Genomic DNA, 22,258 nt, shown 5'->3' with positions numbered 1-22,258 from the left:
CCTCTCTGTGTGCTTTATTTCTGGCTCGTGCTTTCAGGGTGGGATTTTTGTCTGCATAGCTTTGCTTTCCCAGAAGGCTTATTGTGGCAGGACAAGCAGAAGACTCAAAATTATCTACTGCTGTGCAGGAGGAGAGCTAAAGTCATCTAACACCGTCCCTCTTGCTCCCTTCCTTCTCAAGTTCCCAGCAGCAAGGATGAGGGCTGTCAATTTAAGACCTGTCACGTGCCCAGAAACATCATCCCACCTCAAGCAAGGATGTTTTAGAGTCAGTCAGATGACATAAACTCCAGCTGTCTGATGAGCTTTAGGCCACGTGCTTGCCCACCTTCATGTGAATTCACTAACAATGGCTTTGAGTTAAAATTTCCCGCAGTCCTCAAATCTGTGTGGTCTCATCTGTGGTTTTCACTGAGGCCACGTCTAACCCCAAAGCAGAAACTTCCAGCTGGGCTTTGAAGACAAACTTGGCAGGGAAATCAGCATCATAAATTACACTTAGAAAAAAGCATACATTTAGGCAATAAGTGCTCACCATCGTGACTGTGTTGTTGGAAGGGACCCTGGGGGTCACCTGGGCCACGCCACTGCGGAAGGTCACCACGACCAGGTCAGCCATGGTTTTGACTAACCGAGGCTTCAACGCTTCTGGGGATGGAGGGCGACCCACCCAACAGAGATGGTTTTTTCCTAGTGGGCTCTCTGAGACTCCCAGCCTTTAACTTGTTTCCATCATCTGTCACTGCTGGAATAAGAGTTTGGATTCACTTTGTAAGTCTCCTTCAAGTAGTTGTAGACTGCTACTAGTCTCCTAGTTCGTGACACCATCACCACACTAAATAAGGCCAGATCCCTCAACATCTCCTCGTAGGTGATATCCTTTAGGTCACTGAACATCTTGGTATCCCATCGCTGTAACCTCTCCAGCATCTTCACATCCCTCTTGAACCGGGGAGGGCCCCAAAACTGAATGCCGTATTCTGGGTGCAAACAGATCATTTAATCTGCCGGCCCCACTCCTCAGAAGGCAAACATCATTCACAATGAGAGCAGAGGCAAAGAGAAAATAGGAAATCTGCTGAGTAGGTGTCATAGCACATGGTGGGCTATCTTTAGAGCCCATTCCCACCTTAAACACCCCACCACCCTGCACTCCCTAATTAATAGGCAGAACTGGAGCGTAGCCTCCTGAAATCGCAGCCTGGCTGTGCGGTATTAAGACAACAACCTTCACATTTCAAAACATCGGCGATTTGTTTCCTCTACAATCTCACCCAGAGAGGGAGATAATTAAGAAGATCTCGAGAAGGACTCGGTGTCAGTGAGCGATTAGCACCGTGTTGATCGCTTTGCCTCCCTCGGCACCTTGGCAGGGCATGGATGACATACGCTTCGAAGTGATGCAGTCCTCTTCTGGCAGCACATGGGTCTAAGCAAGCCACTGCACTGCCCTGAGAGAGTCCCTCAGCTTCGAATAACATCTGCGGTCCCAAAAATGAAGTCACGCAGAAACGAGGGCCAAGAGAAATCCCGTGGCTGCGTGGGGGCAGGTGGGGCAGGGCACGCTGGGGGACTGAGCCCAGGCGAGTGGGGACCAGCGGCTGTGGAGCTCGGCCACGGAGGGGGTGAGCTGGGGGGCTTCAGAAAATTGAAATCACACGGACGCAAAAATGGGAACTTCCATTTTGGGGGTAATGGGGTAAGAAATGGCCTCTCTGCACAGTCATTGGGTGCACAGCTTTTGGGTGGTTTCCTCCGTTGCTTGTAAGATAGCAGAGAAGAGCCTGATCCCTGATACTGCCGCAGCAACTGACAAAATTGGGTTTGCTCCAGTGGAAGGAAGCGTGAGGATTTGTCTTCTTGGCAAGCCTCAGTTTCTCCATTAAATAATTACAGATTTACAAAAATCCCTTCCCATTGGTACCCAGCATACAGCTTCTGCCCCACAGCTGCCAAGACCCCCCCCACCCAGTACGGACCAGGGGCGGCTGCTGTAGGACAGGAGAGCTGGGGGCAGCAGGGCTGTGCATGGCACCCGAGCACTGGGGAGACGGGTACAGAGCACTGGGGGATGCGACCAAGTGGCAGGGTCCTGCACGCCTGAGGTGTCCTCTCACCCAAGCAAGTGACCAGGTCACACAAGTAAGAATTCCAGTGGAGATGATGCAAAGTTTGAAGAAAGCCTGTTCCTGTGGTCGTATCGTGCTCCCTGCGCAGGCGCGAGCTCCGCCAATGCTTCCCAACCTTTGTTTGGATGACAATACATTTCCTTTAATTCTACCATAATTGCAAAAAAAAAAAAAAAAATTTTAAAATCTGGCAAACTGGAAGGAAAGAAGAAAAAAAATGGAAGAAATGCAGCCAGCAGCAGAGTGGGAACTAGAGCGTATGCTTCTCAACAGCAGTGCCGTGCTTTTCTCACTAGCTGGGTTACACATCATCACGTACAAGACTCCTGATGCCACACAAAAGCATCTTGCTTTTCCAGTTACACTTTCAACTTTGCCAAAAGTTGAAAGTTTTGAAAAATCAGAGTCTGGTTTTATTCTTCGGTGCGCTAAAGGACAAAATACCAAAAGCCACTGCCCCAAATTGCATGCAAATCAGTTTTTTAAAAAATCTGTGATAAAAGAGAAAAATGAACTTTACTTTCCCTATTCGCAAGATGAACAGCAGATCTTTTCCCCCATTACTGGAAACGTCAGTCTGCTGGAGTGCTCAAGCCTCCAGACTATGAGATACAACTCACTGTCAATAAATGGCTTCTGCTGACTAAGTCAGAGGCATTTAGGACTGAGAGTAGTGACTTATTCATGGAGGAAAAAAATACAGAAAATATTCTCATTCATTTATACGTTGTTAAAAATATATTTTGCCAGTATTTCAAGAATGTTACTGACTTAGACATTGAAATTGATTCCTCTGTCCCTATTTTGTGAGTAAATGCAGACCTGAGATAACATTTCTTTAGGTGTTTAGTAGCATACATCCAATCACTATGCAAGAAATGGACAGATTATGTTGGAAAAATGAGACATAGCATTTCAAGTAGTTATGTGGGCTTGAAAATCTCATTTCAGTCAGAGTTTTTAATTAAAAAACAAACAACCAGCAAAGCTGTTTTCCTCAGTAAGAGAAAAATCAATCCAAAGTTTATGCCCTTGGTTCTATTTTTTTTTACTAATACATAAAGCTGCCAGGATAACATATGGTTGAATAATAACTGTTAAACCATTAGGCCTCATCTTATTCTAAAAACTAGAATTATACTGTGGCAATTCATGACTTTCAGCTAGCAAGTGGTCTCTGTGCTGTCAGCAGGTATTTGCAGCCCTACATCAGGTCAAAACCTGCAACCCACAACGGGCCCCAATTTGCTGTAAAAGCTCCTGCAAAGACAGGGTTGGGGCATTGCCTAAGCCCTTCTTAGGCTCAATTTAGTCGGACTTATCTTAGCAGATAACTATTCTAGCTAAAACAGGTTTAGTTTTATGTCTAAAGTAGAAGTCTTGGTGTTGTTTTTTTAAAGTGATTGTTTGCTCCATTAATGCAATCAATCACTGCATAGATTTTATTACCATTTTTTTGAACTTCAAAGAGATGGATGTAGAAAGAAAGGTCAAATCAGAGCAAGCAGCCGTGCTATAGAGTGGCAAGCGCTGTTTGCAGAGATGGCCGGGTAAATGCTGAGACACCCATTCAAGAAAAACAAAATATTTTCCCTCCTGGAATTATAGCTGTATGTGATTTATTAAGAAATTTGCCTTCAGTTATATGGAAAGACATAACAATTCTGCTATTTTTGTATCAATTTTACAACGTACTTTGCTATTTTATCATAAAAATGTTACTGCTGTTTGTGCAATATGATTTTACGTGCAATATGTATCATTCCCTCCAGCAGATGCTTTTAAAGCCTCCCTTTGTCACTTAGGAAAATTTCAAAAATTAAATCCACAATTATTTTTTTACGAAAAGAACCCTTTAAGTCAATGGTGCAAGGATTAGAAGGAGGCACAGTTGAGTGCAATTCAGGTGAGAAATTAAGTCTGTCTAACTACAGAAAGGAACACAAGATGGGAGGAAATTTAAGATGGAAAGTCTCTGTTTGGGGACTCTCCTTGTGAGATACTGAGAATTAAATTAGAGGAAAGCATTTGAGAACACAGCGAGGTGAGTAATCTTGCTTTGCTTATTGTAGTATGTTTCAGATTACCTGGCAAATCTTTACCAGGGCTATTGGAAGCTGATTAAAAACTATAAATGACTCACATATAATGTTAATGAGTATTTCCATGCTGGGAAATGCAACCAGATGAGAGTACACAGGCTCAGTCCCAGTTCCTAAGGAAGGACTTACACAGTTTGCAGTGTCTGGATTTCAGTCTTATTTTTCACGAGTGTAAAGATGTCAGATGGAAAGCATTCAGGTGAACGCTTCTGAAATAATTAACTGGTTTCAGGTTTAAGACGCTTCGTGCTTGGTTTTTGACTGGCAGAGGCTCCGTCTCGAGCCCTTAGGACCGGTATGCCCTCCATACCTTAAACCAGGATAAGGCTGCAGCCAAGCCTTTTGCTCACAGATGCTGTTGTAGCCCTTGTCATGAGTATTACTGTTAAATCCTCCTTTATTATCAAATTACCATGCAAAGTGAGCTTTTGAGGTGCGCAGAGCTCTCCAGCTGGAGACAGAGATGTTAGCTTTCCCTCTAGCAGGACATTTCGGGAGATGTATTCAACCAGGTGTGCTCCTGCTTCCGAGTGAAATAACATGCTCGCATTTTTCCTTTGATCACATAAAAAGCCTCGGGATAATTAGCTGAAGAGACGATGGTGATAGCTAATGGTTTCCTTCTGCATCAAAGATTTTGCTGATGTGATCTGGATATACGTCAGGATAGACGTGAACTGAATGCTGCCGTGTGCTGCATGGCCAGATGCTTCCCCCCCCCCTTCCAGAGGCTGTCAGACAGCGGAGAAGCATCCAAAACCTGGGCATCCTACCCTCCCTCTCACTCGCAGCGGTTCATTTCTACCAGGTGACCATCAGTCTGCCATAGAGAGCAAACACAGCTCCTTGTATTGTTTGGCCTGGACTCGAAAATTTTATATGGAGACAATTAAATTTGCTGTGGGTTGTTGACTAAGCATTCCAGGCCGTATCTCCCATTTCACGCGAGGAATTAAACCCGGGTCAGTGCTGTACGAAGCTGTCTCTGCCCTACGGCCATTGGCACCCCCTGTAGCCCTGAGAGGCAAGCACACAGACCCCCCCAAAATCCGCGGGCAAACCGGGCTAGTTACCGACCTCACACAGTCACACTTGACACCGTAGCCCTCCTACTCCTCATCCCGAGAGCTGCTCTTGGAAAAGGCACTCCAGGCTGTCTAGGGGCTTTCAGAGGCTGTCGGCGAACAGGAGACAGCTCAGCGCGGACGGAGGATGCATGGATCTCACCTAGTCCACTGAGCTGTAAGCCATCCCCTCCTAAAAACAGGAGAAATGGAAAAAAAATAAATCTCTTACGTGTGGCAGGAGCTTTCTACATACGTATGAACAGGACTAAATGGGTTACAAGACTTGGTCCTTATCTAGCAGGAGACTTGACCATGAACATATGTGAGGGATGCACACAACCACAACATGGTTGAGGTAGCAGGTATGCTGTGGCTCTGAAAAAAATCTGGTAACTAAAAATGAGCTTACACTGAACACCTCGGTTCCATAATGGACCAGAAAACTGGGTGCTATATTCTTAGAGTTGAATGAGAAACAACAATCAGAAAGGTTACTAGTTTTGTCTCATGAATACGTGTTGGGAGAGGCTTCCTATAGTAATAGGACATTTTCTGCTTCTTGTAATGAGTGCTAAAAATGTTCAAGTTTGTTTCTCTTAGTGCCAGTCTGAAAGCTATACATATTCCAGAGGTATGTACGCATTAATCAGCGCTTTAAGTGCAGCTTCTGTATCTATTAAACATTTATGTAATGCAATAATCTCAAGTCAGAAGGCCTTTAAAATATTTACAGGTCTTAATAAATGTTTAAATTCAATTTTTGTAGCACAGCAGAACCAGACTTCCTTTGAACTGATGGACATTTCTGCATCTTCCTGTTTCTCTAGTAAGACATGAAAATAAGATGGATCGCAGAGGTATCTGCAAGTTCACATCCCTTATGAAGTCAACAAGTTAAAGGAGAATCTAAGCAGATGGCTGAGACACCTTGCATGGGGCAGAGCGAAGGCCCATGGAGCAAAGGGGGGGTAGCTCAGTAAATACCTTCGGATGGGTTAGAGGAACTGTTGCGTGCAGTTTTTCTTTCCCAATTCTCAGCCAAGTCTTACTATGTGCCAGCAACACAGTGGGTGTCTCGGTGTCGGCTCTTCCAGCTGTAGAGCTGTCTGCGGTGAAGAACCCCGCACAGCCAGTACAGCACATTCAGCACAGTGCCAATCCTGTAGAGTGCCATATGCTGTGTAATGGCAAGACTATATAGCCAGGCTTTGCTTAAAGCAAGGAATTTAGCTCTCTCTAAGGGGCGAACGTAGTCATAGCTCGTGTCGGCCTCACGCACAGAGCACATAACCAGACATGGTATCTAACAGAGCAGGGTTTCATGCTCTTTGGCATGGTAACCTTACAGTGCTTTTTAAAAAAGTCTTTAAAAAAAAAGAATCAGCTTTCTAAAGTGGGAATAGAGCAAAGCCCAGCTGGAAATGAAACCTAGGAGTGAGCGTGTCTTTTTGTATCTGAATTTGCAGCATTTGAGATCTGTCGTTTTGCACAAATGACATGTAGGTTTTGTAAGGTTTTTTTTTTCAAAGGCCTTAATGTCTTCTGTTACAAAGGGGGACCACAGTTTCCATATATATGTGGTAGTTACTTATACTACCATAGTACTTAGTGGCCTTAATGGATTGCTTCTAAAGAAGCAGCAATGGCAATCTCAAAGCATTAAGATGAAATGAATGAAACAGAGAGGAGTGATCAGCCAGTCTTCACGTATTAGATAAGTACAAAGCTCACTTGCATCTCCAAATCATCTATACTTTTGTCCATAAATTCAGATGAACTTGGTACCTGAGCTGATCTCGGTTACCTAATGTGGGCAACCTTAACAAGCTAAATTTGGAAATGCTCTAAACTCCAGAGGTACTTTTCTATTTTAAGTAAAAGCTACCATCCATGTCCCTAGAACTGGAATTAGACATGTCTAAATTTTCCTATCTAATGAGTAAAAATTGGTTCAGTCCTCAAAACAGTTGAGATGAAGCACGTTCTAATGTTACTCCAGTATCTTGGATACTATAAGAGAATAACACAATTAGTTGTGTCAGCACAGCGAAAAACACCTGCTTCAAAAACAAACAGGAAAAAAAAGGGCTTTGGATGATTTAAAGCTAACCGTAGTATGAAGATTCACAGGAAAGTAGTGGATGATTGCTTCTCAAGTATAAAACAAGTATTATTGCTCGTAATTTTTGGAAAGCCATTTAGAATGTCAAATTTATTAAAAGGCTGTTCTACTGTAGACAGGACATGGCAACAACTTCATTAATTAAAACCAGGAGAGGACAGAAAAAATTAGTAAACAGGCAAAATCCTTTTTAGATCCTGTTCACAGTAAAACTTAGAATGTAAATCTGAGAACTTAGAAATATTAAATCTCAAGGAACTATTCAGAAGTCAATTATTCCCAAAGTTGTCAACCATATAATTCATTCAGGACCCTATCTCACTTGCAAAAAGCAGATTTAAAATTATTCAAGGAAAGCACTTCCTTGACCTCTCAAGACTTTTAGCAGCTCTTGAAGAGGAAACAATCTCCCAAAGGAGCAAGTTGAAGAATGCCAAGTAAAGGAAGAAGCAAATTTCAAGTATAGTTTGAACTGAGAAATAAAAGCATACATAGACCATATGATGAACTATCCTGTATATTAAATAAACAACTAGCAGGACTTGAAATAAAATTAAATTTTTAACTGCAGAGAAAGTAAAGCCCATCCAGCCCTGCCAATGCTGAATGACTAAGGGGTACACTGCTGCTCTTGGGTACCCATCCAGAATATGGCAATATCTCATATATTTACTAAATGTGTTGGTTCTTAGCTTTAATTGTGAATTATTCATGTTTTGTTAATACTAGATTCCCTAGAGTGTCCATGCACAGCCTGACAATAAAATTTTCATTGAATTTAACAGAAAGACTTTCCTTTATGACTTTGTCCTTTAATAACAAAACACACCTCTTTACTAGTTCTTCCCCACCACCTTTTTATATAGAAAGCTGATTTTTTAACTTTGAGTACGTATAGGAAAATGATAATCCAAAAGATAACTGATCAACAGACTGACTTGATTAGGAATGGATTAGAGAACACAATTAATACCATGTATTGTATCACAGAAAGCCTAGCCAAAAATAAAAAGAAAAATCCTCCTAAGAGACTTCACATTGCTTCCAGTACCTTCGGTACTGTTTTCGAACATCGTCTTACTCTTTTTACAGCAGGTTATAATTCAATTACCATATTCTATTGCCGTTTTCTGCACCTCTAAAGAGACTATCTCCTTTGCAATAGCAATTTTACTATTATAATAATAATAATGAATTTCAAACACTTCATTTCACAGAGTGCTTATACTACTGTTTCCTGATGTGTATTCTGGGTTATTCTTGGATTTAAGAGAGCTTTTCGTGATGCTCAGAATTGAAGTGAAATAGCAAATCCATTAAAAAGATGATAGGTCTTATTTTGAGTCCTGATTCTGCAAACTATTTTGCATTTATAAAGCCGTAATCTCCATGCTGTTTTAATCTCTGTATGAGAAAAGTTTAATTTAGTTGGCAAATTGTAGAAAGCAATGAAATTAATTTGCTGCTCACCAGTTTCTCATCAGCATTCTAAAAGCCCCTGTGAAATTAATATATTAAACACGGGAGTGGAAGAGGATATTGCAAATTTAAACATCACAGATTAAGGCAAGATGTACAATGATGCTATAAAACTCAAAATATTGATCTAAATACATTAAAAAAAAGAATCCTCCCCTGTATCAAACAGCATAATAAAGCTGTGGAGCTATCCTGACTACATAATCACTCTAAAAATAAGCTGGAGTCATTCAGGAACTCACTAGAATGCAAACATCATTTCAAAGCATTACACAGAAAAAATAAAATAAACCACCTATGGTATGAAATGCTTCTGACTCCAAATTTCAAAGCTGCATTTGGTTGTAGTTTAACAAATGAGACTGTCCCCTTTCATGCATGTTCACAGAACAACTGAGATGGTCACAAAATCCTTCAGAACGGCAAATGATACAGATTTCAAATAACCTGCCCCTACATATATTTAACCCTAGAGATATTTCTGAAATAGAGAAAAGAAGAGTAGGCAGTAAGAATGGCCAAACAAGAGCACTCCAGCAGTTACTCAGCATCAGGTTACAGATAGTAACTCATAAAGGCAAAGCAACTGGAGTTTCTGGCTGGTCTAGCTCATCAGGAGAATGAAAATGGTACAAGAAGTTGCAGGAGGAGCTTTACGATGACCTGCAGCTTAAATAAGGTGAATGAGCTGATGTGAGCAAGAGTCAAACAAAGAAAACGCTACATGCTGACACAAAAGCAAATAGATGTGAATTATCTAATTAGGCTAGAAATTATAAAAGAAGGTATGAAAGAATCTTCTAGCAGGTGGAGGGGAGGAAAACGCTTAATGAATTTTAATATAAAAAGCAATCATTTTATCTGCAAGATTATAAAATATGGCTGCTCTGATAACAAGAGACAGAGTAACATCTCAGGACATCCCTTTCAATCATATGCTTTGAGCGTACAAAAAGCACACGACTTGTCACTAATAGAATTTTTGGTAACATTTCTTACCCGCACATACAGTGAAGTAATTGACTGTTACGGGGATGCATTTAAAAAATCAGGTTGGTGGAATACTGTGGAGAGATTGACTTGACTAGAGTTAAAATTGATTTAAGGAGTACAGCTTTTGAACAGATGATAGGTTCTCCGGTATCCAAATACTCTTTCGTGCCTTCTCCCATATTATCCTCATGGCTGGAATAATATTCCCCCAAAACTTGGTGGTAAGAGCTTTTTACCTTCATCACACTAGGTAGCAGAGTTAGCAATCCCTGTAAGTTTTTAAAATGCCCCTTCCGCATAGGAATCAAACCCCTTTCCACATCATAGATTATTTACTCCTTGCTCTTCCAGATGTCAAGGTTTTCTCTGCTTTATCAATGTCATGCTTCTTACCCCACTCAAACTTCTCTTTAACAATATCTTACTGAGACCATTCTTTTTTTTTTCTCTCACTTCCACCATTCTCCAAAGTATCTCTTTTTCCACCTCTTCCCCAACTGCTTTCAACATGACTTAAATTTTTCTTCCCTTCCTGAAAAACAAGTTTGGCTGTGCCTTTTTATTCTTTTCTCCAAATAACTTCCTTTTGTTTGCTCCTGCCTCTCATAATGAATGCTGTGTAAAAGTTTGCACCTTTTTCTTTCCCACAACATGGATTTTGCTCTCTCTCAACCATGCAATGAACTTTCCCCCTCTTGAAGTACCAAATTTTCCCATTACACTTTTCCATCACTTACTGTTTCCATGCCCAGATTATTCCAGTCTGTCAACATATTTCCCTTTTTCAAATTTCACTGAATTTGTCCCATTTAACGTTTCTTCCCCAATTCTGTGATCTAAACACTCACCCATTTGTCAGCAGACTGTATCAACAGTTGCTGCTTATTTACTGGGAAAATACTTAACACACTAAGGATACTGTCAGGACTAAATACTATAGCACCCTCATGCATCAGATAAGCACAGATCACAAGTATCTCAAGAAATTTTAATTTTTAAGAATCTTGCAATTCATTTAAAAAGGACCTTAAAACTTTAATGAGAAAAGTTCTTGAAATGGCAGCTTAGTTGATTCAGATGGCAGTTCTAACAGAATAAAAGAATTTGCATCTACATCTGTACCAAAAATAAATAACCATTATTGAAGAAAAAAAAATTTAAAAATCAGTTACATCTAGTCCACTTTAAACAATTTAATAGGAGTATTTCCCACAATGCTACATACAAGAAACTATTTTAAATAACATTAATACAAACTAAGAAAAGTCAGAGAACCTGAAGTTAGATTTCATCTCTCTCACATAATAAAAGACATAATACATATGATTCATTCAAACAACTATATTATCATAACGGTAAGAAAAAGCTTAAATAAAAGTGTTTAAATGAGGGAGCTGAAAGTCAGGCATCTAAATCCATGTGTAGGCACTGAATAGCTGGTTTAATTTTCAGAATTGCAAACACTTCCAACTTCCACAGAGTTTAAGGTGACCGACACCTATAGAAGTCCCATTAACACTTATCCATATAATTCAATTCATCCGAGTAGGTCCATTCAAATTAAAAGGGAGGTTTTATATGTATAAATCACATGACTAATGTTTACAGGACTATAACATATGCTGATATATGGATTTAGCTGTCTGATTTAAGTCTCAAAATTTAAAACTTTCAATCACAACATTTAAAATATGAATTGTTTATTTAATTATGAATTTAGGATGTATGCTATAGTCTTTATAAACATATGCCATGAGGAACTCCCACTAGACTTTAAAACAGAGCAATTAGCACATTTTTTCAAAGTGGCAACCAGAGTCCTCATGATCAATGTATTATTTGAAATACTGAGGTATACAAATAAGAGAAATTATTTAGAAGCAGTCATTTTCCTTACTGACCATATTACTTCCACAGTTTGAAAACAGAAATCCTGTTAGCAGAGATTTCTGCTTAGAAATGGATGACATGGATAGCTCTGGAATTTTAGAAGTTTATGTAACTTCCTAAGTGCCTAAAAAAGAAACATAACCTTTTATACCCCAAGTTTTAATCAGGGATCAGTATTTACACTTGAATCAACACCTCTAAATACGTCATTAAAATCAGGATACTGGCCATCACAACACCATTAACATCAGTTAGTTAAATATCTTTTCAGTTGCTAAATGAAAATACACTTTCCAACACAAGGAGTTTTAATCATTCATCCATTATTATTGATCAGGTCAGAGTCACATTATTTGTCTTTACTATGCTCTTATTCTAATAAATCACAACAGCAAAATAATTAGGTTGCTCTTTTTAGCACAAAGTGCTTTTCAAGTGTCTAATTTTATAAATGTTGATGGTCATATTAGTATACATAAAATAAAGTGACAAATTGTTTAGACAATCAGGGTTCAAATCACCATAACAGTTATTATTGATATCAAGTCTGCAATGATCAGAGAGCCACAGCACTGAAATTGTAAGATAAGAACATATGATCAACTAATGTCTATGAAACTGAATTCATCTGAGGTCTACTAACCCCTTCTGTGGTAAGATGAAAATATATACCCACTTTGTTCCCGGGAGGGAAAGACAAGGCAAGCCACTGACTGGGTCTTACCCTCTTCTTCATCACCACTGAATGAGCAATTAGAGATTGTTCTTGTTTGCAATGCAGGTAAGGAACTGTTCTTTTAAAAGACCAGACCTTTTAAAAATGTAAAACTTGATAAAGGATTGATCTGCCCTTCATTGTGTCTACTCAGATATTTTCAACTAGCAGCAATCCACCTCGGTTTCAGAGTAAAGGTCTCAACTATCCTCCTATTTCCATCCTGTTTTTTAAAAAACAAACCAAACTAAAATCATTAAGGTTGTTTTATAACTGTGTCAACTTGATTTACTTATACCAAACGGAACGATCACGTTGAGGACCTTCAAGTGGAATGATTGGTCTTGTCAATATTCCAGGAAAAGTCATTGCATCCATTGGAATAATTAGTCTCCAACATCGCCATCTCTGTCACCTATGAGCCACAGAAAATGAAAACCTATCGCTAATAAGGCAGTTCCAAGCAGATCTCCCAGTGCAGTAAGATAAGGGATAGAAAAACTGTCAGGATCTTTTCCTTTTTTCCAGAAGTGGTGCACCATCCAGTCAGCGATCCATAACAGAGTAAACACCTATGGAACATCAAACAAACAAAATCTGTATTATTACCAATTAAGTTACATTGAAAGGAAGTCAACAGCTAACATTATTGTCTCCTTACTACTTAGCACTATTGTATACAACTGCTTTTGAAAAATATTTTCCAAAAATAGTTTTTTGAAACACTCCCCACAACCAGAGATGGGGACACTTAGCCAACTTCTCTCAGTCAATCACGTGCACAGGTAGAAAGAACATATTGAATCATTGATAGCGTTCTTCACCCAGTCTATGCTTGAGGACTTCTGAAAATGGCAAGAGAAAGCAAAAATTCCAACGAAACATGCGACTGCACTTCTCACACAAGACATCATTCTGCACAGTGAGAGCTTAAGCGGGGCTTCGAGATCATTCAGAATCAACGGATGTTGCCCCAGATGAAAACACTCAACACAGGCTAACTCTTGTTTCCACAGGTCTAGAACTGAGCTGAAATCAGATATGATATAAAGAATACCAGGTCAGATTAAGAACAGTTTCATCTGGATTGTATGAACTGCAAAAAATGGCCTAGAAGCTACTTTTATGCATGAAATACCAGCTTCAGCCCTTCTGTAATAAGGCACACCTGCAATATATATTATGAAATTGTTGCTCCAGGCTGAATTTGTCCCAAAGTAAAAGATTTCATTCCCAACTGTCAATGTCTGAACATTCAAGAGGTTTGATCTTAATACAAAAGGTATGCATAATCATTAATCCAGTTTTAGAAAAGAATTCTTTTAATGTTGCACAGCTGTATGATAAGAGATTCTGGTTCAGTGGAATCATGTGGTGTGGCATGGCATGAGATGAATGGAGACAGGACCACTAACTGTGCTTCCATTTCTTCTTGTCTCTTCTAAGGAGCTGCTTAAGATGAAATAAACACTGTATTTTATGTAGTTTTAGTTAATCAGGTCTTTGGGAATGGTAAACGTATGACAGTTACTACCATAATTAATTTTTAAAAAGTCTTCTATGTACATTTAAAAGAATATGCAGTATCAAAAGTAGTAAAAGCTACAAAATACATATTTTATTTAGTAAATGATCGATTACTGGTATCAAAAACATCTTTATAAAAGTATGCACACATTTACTGAAATACTGATAGGATGGTTGCAAGACACTTCTCCACAATATGAAATACAGTAAAATGAATATCATAGAAAACTTGTTGAAAAAGTGTTGAAAAAAAATTCTCAATTAATCTTTGATTTGCAAAAGCATATGTTAAAATACAAGCCTGAATTTCTAATTAAAAAAAAAAAAAAAAAGAGACGGGTATTTGCTTAATGAAAAATGCATGGCTTATTTATATAAACATATCTTCTGAAAAGGGAACTCTGTAGTCTAAGCTAATTATGCAAGTCCTAGGTGTGCTGACTGGAATCCAAACAAATATATTTAAAACAGATGTTTTCTTTGGAAGACTATCAGATTCTTTGAGTCAGCTCCTTCTTCTAACGGAGACAAAAAGAGGCCTGTTTATAAAAGATACTGTACATTAACATCTCCTACAGGATGTGCACAGAAGACTCTGTAGCACTCCACATCAACAACAGTTACGCGTGTTCTATTAGCAGATGAGAGCATTTGTTCCAAGAATAATTTAAAATGCATTTATATGACACAACCAATTAGACATAGTGCACACAGTTCAATTTAAATGACGGTATGCACTTTTGGCTTTTAAAAATCATTACATGAAAACCTTTAATTTGTCTATATTTTTTCCACCCTAAAATAACTGACTGACTTAGACTATTGTGAAAAATGGGTAGTTTAGGAATTAAGTTTTGTGAACCTTCTTGTATTAACTTACAGGTGCATAACACATAACACAAATTATAACAAACCTGGCTTCTCTAAGTAACAGGAAAAAAGTTATACCATATTATATTAACTGATGCTTATGAAAGTATATAAAGTTTAACATCTTTGTCGGTGACACGGACAGTGGGATTGAGTGCACCCTCAGCAATTTTGCTGACAACACCGAGCTGTGTGGTGTGGTTGACACGCTGGAGGGAAGGGATGCTGTCCAGAGGGACCTGGACAGGCTGGAGAGGTGGACCCATGCCAAGGTCATGAAGTTCAACAGGGCCAAGTGCAAGGTCCTGCACGTGGGTCAGGGCAATCCCAAGCACAAACACAGGCTGAGCGATGAGTGGATTGAGAGCAGCCCTGTGGAGAAGGACTTGGGGGTGTTGATTGACAAGAAGCTCAACATGACCCAGCCATGTGTGCTTACAGCCCAGAAAGCCAACTCTCTCCTGGGCTGCATCACAAGAAGGGTGACCAGCTGGTCGAGGGAAGGGATTCTCCCCCTTTACTCCGTTCTGGTGAGATCCCACCTGCAGTACTGCGTTCAGCTCTGGGGCCCCCAACATAAGAAGGACATGGAGCTGTTGGAGCGAGTCCAGAGGAGGGCCACCAAGATGATTAGAGGGCTGGAGCACCTCTCCTGTGAAGACAGGCTGAGAGAGTTGGGGTTGTTCAGCCTGGAGAAGAGAAGGCTCCAGGGAGACCTTACTGCTGCCTTCCAGTACCTAAAGGTGGCCTGAAGGAAAGCCAGGGAGGGGCTTTTTACAAAGGCATGTAGTGATAGGACAAGGGGTAAGGGCTGTACACTGAAAGAGCCTGTATTTTGGTGAAGGAATAATGCTATCATCATGCATTTGCATAGCTAGAAATTCACCAACATTTAAGAATTACACAGATCAGTCTTTGGAAATGGTTACTTATTTGGCCACAGTAGTTGGTGTTGCAACATCAATGTGACTTAAATCTTTAATGAGATTTTACTTCTTAACAATCTTAAAATGGGTTGATCAAAGTCATCAATCAACTGTTATTTCTGAAAAAAAAAAAAAATTAAAAAAAAAATCAAAAGCCCTACTATGAGTTTGCTGATTTTTGAAAGTAATTTGAATTTAAAGTGATAAGAAAGGTCACTCACAAAGATTTGTTAGAGGTCAAAAGAAGAGAAAAAATTATACTAAAGACGTTACAAGACTTGTTACTTTAAGTGGCACAACACTTCACATTTTCTGGGATTTATCAGCGCCCTACACTTATTTCAACAAAATCACGCAGATGGCATAGCAGTACAACTACTGTGCACTTCTACTCTGCACTCATGCTATGAGGAAGAAAGCCTTCATACTTCAAATTGAAAACCAGCTGGTTTTGAGGGAAGGAATCAACATTACAGAAAAGCCTAATAAGATAGTACAAAAATGGTCTGTTTAGCTTGAAATGCTGTAGAAAAGTGATAAGAAAAGCTTGTAAATACATGCAGAACTGTTCAGATGTGAGCTAGTATTTTTAAATTATTTAATATACAGAGGAAAAGAACAAAGAAGTGTTTTTTGCAAAAAACAGATGGAGTAGTAATAGAATTATGAAACAGAGCCCTAGGAATTCTTCCAGACTGAAGAATTAAATAACCTTGAGGTTTAAGAAAGGTAAAAAAATAACTAAATTTCTATATACATAAAAAGATCTATCTAAGAAAAGGGAGACACTCTATAGTCACTGATCAAGAAAAAAAACCACAGAGCAAGGATTACAAAAATACAGGCAACTCCAGATCTTTTGGTATTTTAAAAGGAAGATCATGCTAAGCTATTACTCTTCTGGAAAAAATTATAATCAAAAGTGAGGAAAATGAAACTAAAGATGTCATCAGTTTTAGAATAACAAAATATGAAACAAGTATCCCAATAATGACTGATATATTCTGTTTATAAATGCGTATTTGTAAAAAGACTTATCAGTCACATTGTCAAGAAAGGTCCTCAGAAGACAGAAGCAGCAGAATATAGCAATAAGAATGAGAGGGAGGGAGGGAGGGAAAGAGGGAGAGAGCAAGGGAGTGAAAGAGCAAGAGTGAAGTCTTTATCAAACCCTAATGATGAAGAATCTGAAAATAAGGAGTGTAAGTACACATACCATTTTGTACAACAAAGGACAGAAATAGACAGTAATTCTTGATATTGAACTTTCTGATTCAAATTACGAATATCAGATTGAAACTGAAATTGAATATGAATATTTAAATAAGGGTGAGCCTCACTATTTAAAGCTCAAATCTTATGATTGCAAGACTAGAAATGGGAGCATTATACACTACAAAGCAGTTTTTTTCCTTTATTATGGGGCACAAAATTTACTTTCATTCTTTGCAGGTTTTTAAGTACAAATAACAAGTTTAGCTAAAGAAAAGTTATTTTTGGTCTTTTGCATGAAGTAAGGACCCCTAAAAGCTATTTGCATTTTCTCATGTAATTAATTTCTCTTGATTTCTGAAGTGGGAAAAGAATGAAACTCTATTATTTAAAATAAAAATACATAACTCCCTCCAAACATTCTTAATACTGTCTAAGCTTCCTATAGCCTAATTGATACGTTGCAAGATGCTATAATATTTTTATTGTTTCCTTCATCTGGGATGACCATATTTCATCAGTGAATGCATGTCAAATTCACAGTGATAAAAAGTATAACATTCAAATGCATATTATTTGTACAGCGGATTTTAATCTTTTATGTTTGTATTAGTTTGTACATTAGTTGCTATGATTAGTGAATTCCAACACCAAACTGGAAAGAGAAAGTTTAGGTTATTTATTTGCATATGCTTTTTCACATGGGCATTATCAAAATTCAACTGTAAGATTAGTATGTAGAACCAAGACCATTTAGCAGTTTGTTTAGCATGCCTTGGACAGGATATTCCGCATGTTGCTAGTACTGCTGATTCACCTTAAATTGTTTCCATGTGAAGGTGCATTACAAAATAGTTTCATTCTGTTACTTCAGACAGGAAACACAGATGCAAATAAACTGTGGTGACCTCTTTTCAAATGTATTTTAATTCTCCTTTACTCTCAAACTTACACTACCTCAAAATTCACCTATAATGTAACTATGACAAGATCTGGTAATTACTGCATAAGAACTCTTACAAGTCTATGAAATTCAAAGGTAAGACTTTTTTTTTTTTTTTTTTTTTAAATTATGAGTGGAAACCCCGAGTTAAGGATCTCTAAAGACTACTGTGTCCTGACTCTGACATCATTCTCACCAGATTTATGGCTTAGGTCTTCTAGTGGTTGTGACCATTCATTAAGTTAATTTTTAAATTATACATGACATTTCTTAGATTTTAAATGGCTTTTGATGTCTTCATGTGAATCTAAGTAGTATCTGTAAAGCACTCATAAGAGATCAACACTGAACTTACTTGCTGAATTTCCACTGTCTACAGCCAGAATCCTGTAGTCGGTGAACCCTCAGAGTAGGATCTATGTATATTTTTCAAATGAAATTTTCCTCCACTGTCTTCTCAGGTGGCATATCTGGTGTGTATCGTGTCCAGGGGAAACAAGTCACTATTTCCTCCAAACATACAGAGATTTCCTTCAATGTCTGGCTGCAGAGAAACCACTGAACAGCAAGTTCTTTCTTGCTGCTGTTGTTTGTGTTGTAGCTAAGTGGTATTAGCTACACTATGGTATCCAAGTACCCAGACAGCATAGCAGACATTTGTCTAAGACTAAAACCTCATCTAAGTAAAAGAGAGGATACCATTTTAAGTGAAGTTGTTTCTAAATCAATTTGATCATATTGATGCAATTTTGTGGGAAGGAACTTCTTTTATTCCACAGTTTGAAACCAAATTCCTCAGACTGCCTTCTTGATTTCTTTGTAGCTTTGCCAGACACCCTGGTTTGACCAAGACAGCCCAAATTTCAGGCTGTTTGTCAGCTGTCTGAATGAGGAGTGCAACCCAGACCATTCAGTGTTCAGGTATGCTCAACCCACAGTAGCTGTAGCACAACTCAGTGTGTCATGCTACACACATAAACACTTCGAGTTCAGCCTTCTGGAGACAAAAATGATATATCCCTGCTAATGACTTAGTAGAAGCCAGGTTTCTACCACAGACAGCAATGTGCCTGCAAGTGAAAGAGCGGGTGATACTCACATTCAGATCCCAATGAGTCTGACAAGTCTGTTTCTCGTGCTGCAATGAGAAAGCACTGAACGTGCAGAACTGTCCAGGTTTGGACCTTAGTTTCCATATTTCCTTGAATCATGTAGTCTCTTTAGCAGTTATATGCTCTACATTTTGGAAGTAACTTTTCCTCTTAGAAAAAGCAGTATTTAAAATGCATCAATATTTTCTCTATAAACACAACTTCCCTTATTTCTCTATAATGTACATTATACCCCATGAGTTATTTTTCCACATTGAAGAGACCCATACCATCATTAGAATCCTCACACCAGTGAGAAATCCAAGATGTTTTTGATGTGAGCAGGAAGTCATTATGAGCACTGCTGAATTCTTCATTTTCTATGCCCCAAACAGCCCTGAAGTACTGCAAAAGTTACTTCACAGCAGTAGACATCTGACCTTCACTGGGTAAGAAGGACTGTATTCTGGAATTACTTATTTGCTTGGTAATAGCTCTGGGAATCTCCTATTGTTTGTTTATTCCCCGAGTCTTTAACGTAACTGTGTGCTCAGATTTGGTTAGGAGGTGTGAAAATTCCTAAGAGGGCGTTTTGCTGGCTCGGTGAGAACATGCAGAACAGAGACCGCCTTTGAACGCTGAGCCGTGTGCTAGGACTGATGGCTCGGCAATTCCAGCGCTGCTCTCGTTCTGCTGCAGGTTGACAAGACAGAGGACGAACCTTTGCTCAGTGCATAGCCTCATACAGTTAAAAAATACGTGGGCCTTTGTGAGCTATAAGAGGAGGACTGTTTTTCAATTAACATATTCTTTGTTGGTCAAACGCCAGATTGTCACTGCATGTAGCATACTGGTATGTGCTTGTGTGTGACTACGCCAGATTGTAACTGCACGTAGCATACTGGTATGTCCTTGTGTGTGACTTGTTTTTGTAACATTTTCAAGAGTATTCTTCCTACATAGAAGCCAGTCACCAAATCCAAAACACATTTAAAATCAATATACTGGTTTTCATTAATGCACATTGGCTTGCCCAGATACTGTACAATGCATTATGTGAAGTACCCTACATACTTACAGGCTATAGCTTCCTCATAATTTCTTTTTTTTTTTTCCCTGGTGCTGCCATTCATAAACACAGAACAGATTCTTCACTACAGAGCTAATTCAGACCTTTTGAACTCAAGCCTAAAAGTTCTAGTTGAATAAAGATTAATATAAATATTTGTGCAGTTTTCCCTTTCTTTATGAAAATATAATTGTGAAATCCTAGCCCCATTAAAGTTAAAGGGAGTATAGCCTTGGATTTCAATAGAACCAATTTAAAATTTAATTGAAGAACATTTCGAGAATATGTACTTATTTAAAGAACAGAAACAACTGTACTATTAAAGGTAGGAATATTAAAGTAAAAGAAAATAAAACACTTTCTGGATTTTCTTAAGCCTAGAAATGCAGAACTGTTTTGTTCATAGAGAATCAGAGAGAATGCAGATCACAATACTGGCTACTCATATTATTTAAAATATCTTAATTAATGATTTTTAGAAACAACTACATATTCAGTGAAACTGTACTTTGTTTTACTACATAGCATATTTTTGGTCAATAATAACTAAATCATACTATTGCTAATGTACATTATATCATATTAATTACTTATTTCCCATAAATATTTCAATTAAATGACATGCTGGGGAGAGAATATCTAACAACAGGTAGGGAGGGAGAAGAGAGGAAAGAAGCTGGTAGGCATGGGTGGTGAAAAAAACAAAAAATCAAACAATGAAAGTATCAGAATTGGATGAAAATGAAAATAACTATCTGATTGGAAGTTCAGTAATACCATATAGAGCTTGCAATGCAAATAATTTCCATTTTACCACTTTGGGAAGAAGAATATTGAAGTTTACAGGCAATCTGAAAAAGTCTTGTTAAAATGCCAAATAGAATTCACATATACGTTACGAATTTACTGTAGAGATAATGTGGAATAGCATAAACTGACAGAGGAAGAGAGAAATATAAAAGTCATAATTCAAGGCTTTTTGTATTAACATTTCCTTGATTTTTTTTCAGCTTACTGTAACATTTTAGTTCTACTTTTGTCATTTCCCTAACCCCTTCCTCTCTATTTTAAACAAACACAGAGCTGGGCAATCAGAGATAATAAACAGATCTTGAAGTTAATTAACAATCTATTTCAGACCACTGTAAAACATGTCATTAAATAATTTAACATCTTACAATAGTCACTTGAATTTTAAAGATAGAAAATTCACTTTGTTGCTGTTGTTGTTGTTTTTAATTTAGCATTAATTTTTTAACATAGTGGAAAAAGTGTAAATAGGTGGTACATTGCCATAATCATTATTCAGATACCCCTTCTGCCCCCCAGCTCAATATAAGTAAGGAATTGGAAAGGGCAAAGTAGTAATATCAAACCTCCTCAAACCCAGGACTGACCATAATTAACTCTCACCTTTGGGAATCACTATGTTCCATTAAATTATCATCTACCACCTCAAACATAAAAGATACAACCTGCAAGCAGGCTTGTAAGTTTTGACATCCATTTTCATATGCCTTCTACGCAAAGTGAAAATAAATGCAAAGTCCAGTGTATTATAAAAAAGGCCTAGAATGCAGATCTCACTGCTCAAAAGACCGTAAATGGATTTGTTTTGTTGATAATTGAAATGATAACAATTAGCTGTGAGGATTTTTTAGCTTTACAGCAGAACTGGTAAAGCTTTCATTGGGAGGACAAAAATATAAAAGAATTCTGGAAAAATGAGATAGCAGATGTTGGCTTATGCCAAAAGAAATGGCAGGTTGAAAACTGTTATTTACTATATCCAGGTGCATAGATGATGTCACTGAAAAAAGGGAAGAGGAATGAGCACAAATATTTAAGTGTTTTCCTTGAGAAAGGAGAAACTTATAATCACACAACTGCAGTAGGCAAGTGCTTCAGACCAACAGGTAAATAAAATATGTTCAAGATTTAAGGGTTAGAGCAAGAATAATGTCTCTGAAAATTTTAAATCTCCTCTAATTAGAGGTACGCAAAACTACAATAATCACTACTAGAAAAAAGCCGGAATAATTAAAATGGGGAAAAGACTATTAAATATTTTCAGAAGGTGTTAAAAACCATGCAGTTCCAAATTGTAAATCTGTCAAGACCCA

At 38.2% G+C, this 22,258-nt stretch overlaps 1 protein-coding gene across 1 annotated transcript in view; it reads right to left on the bottom strand.

The window, feature by feature from the left end:
- Window positions 1-11,070: 11,070 nt before the first annotated feature.
- The window catches only part of SLC41A2 (solute carrier family 41 member 2), a 52,341-nt gene continuing 41,153 nt past the window's right edge, over window positions 11,071-22,258 (bottom strand). The window contains exon 11 of the mRNA XM_069807426.1: window positions 11,071-13,069. Within this exon, the coding sequence (XP_069663527.1) occupies window positions 12,884-13,069 (186 nt within the window). The 3' untranslated portion in view covers window positions 11,071-12,883. The remainder of the gene's footprint in view (window positions 13,070-22,258) is intronic.

The sequence above is a fragment of the Haliaeetus albicilla genome, chromosome 19 (genome assembly GCF_947461875.1).
Source record: "Haliaeetus albicilla chromosome 19, bHalAlb1.1, whole genome shotgun sequence".
Lineage (NCBI taxonomy): Eukaryota > Metazoa > Chordata > Aves > Accipitriformes > Accipitridae > Haliaeetus > Haliaeetus albicilla.
The sequence above is the reverse complement of the archived record's forward strand: the minus strand, read 5'-3'. Positions and strand labels throughout refer to the sequence as shown.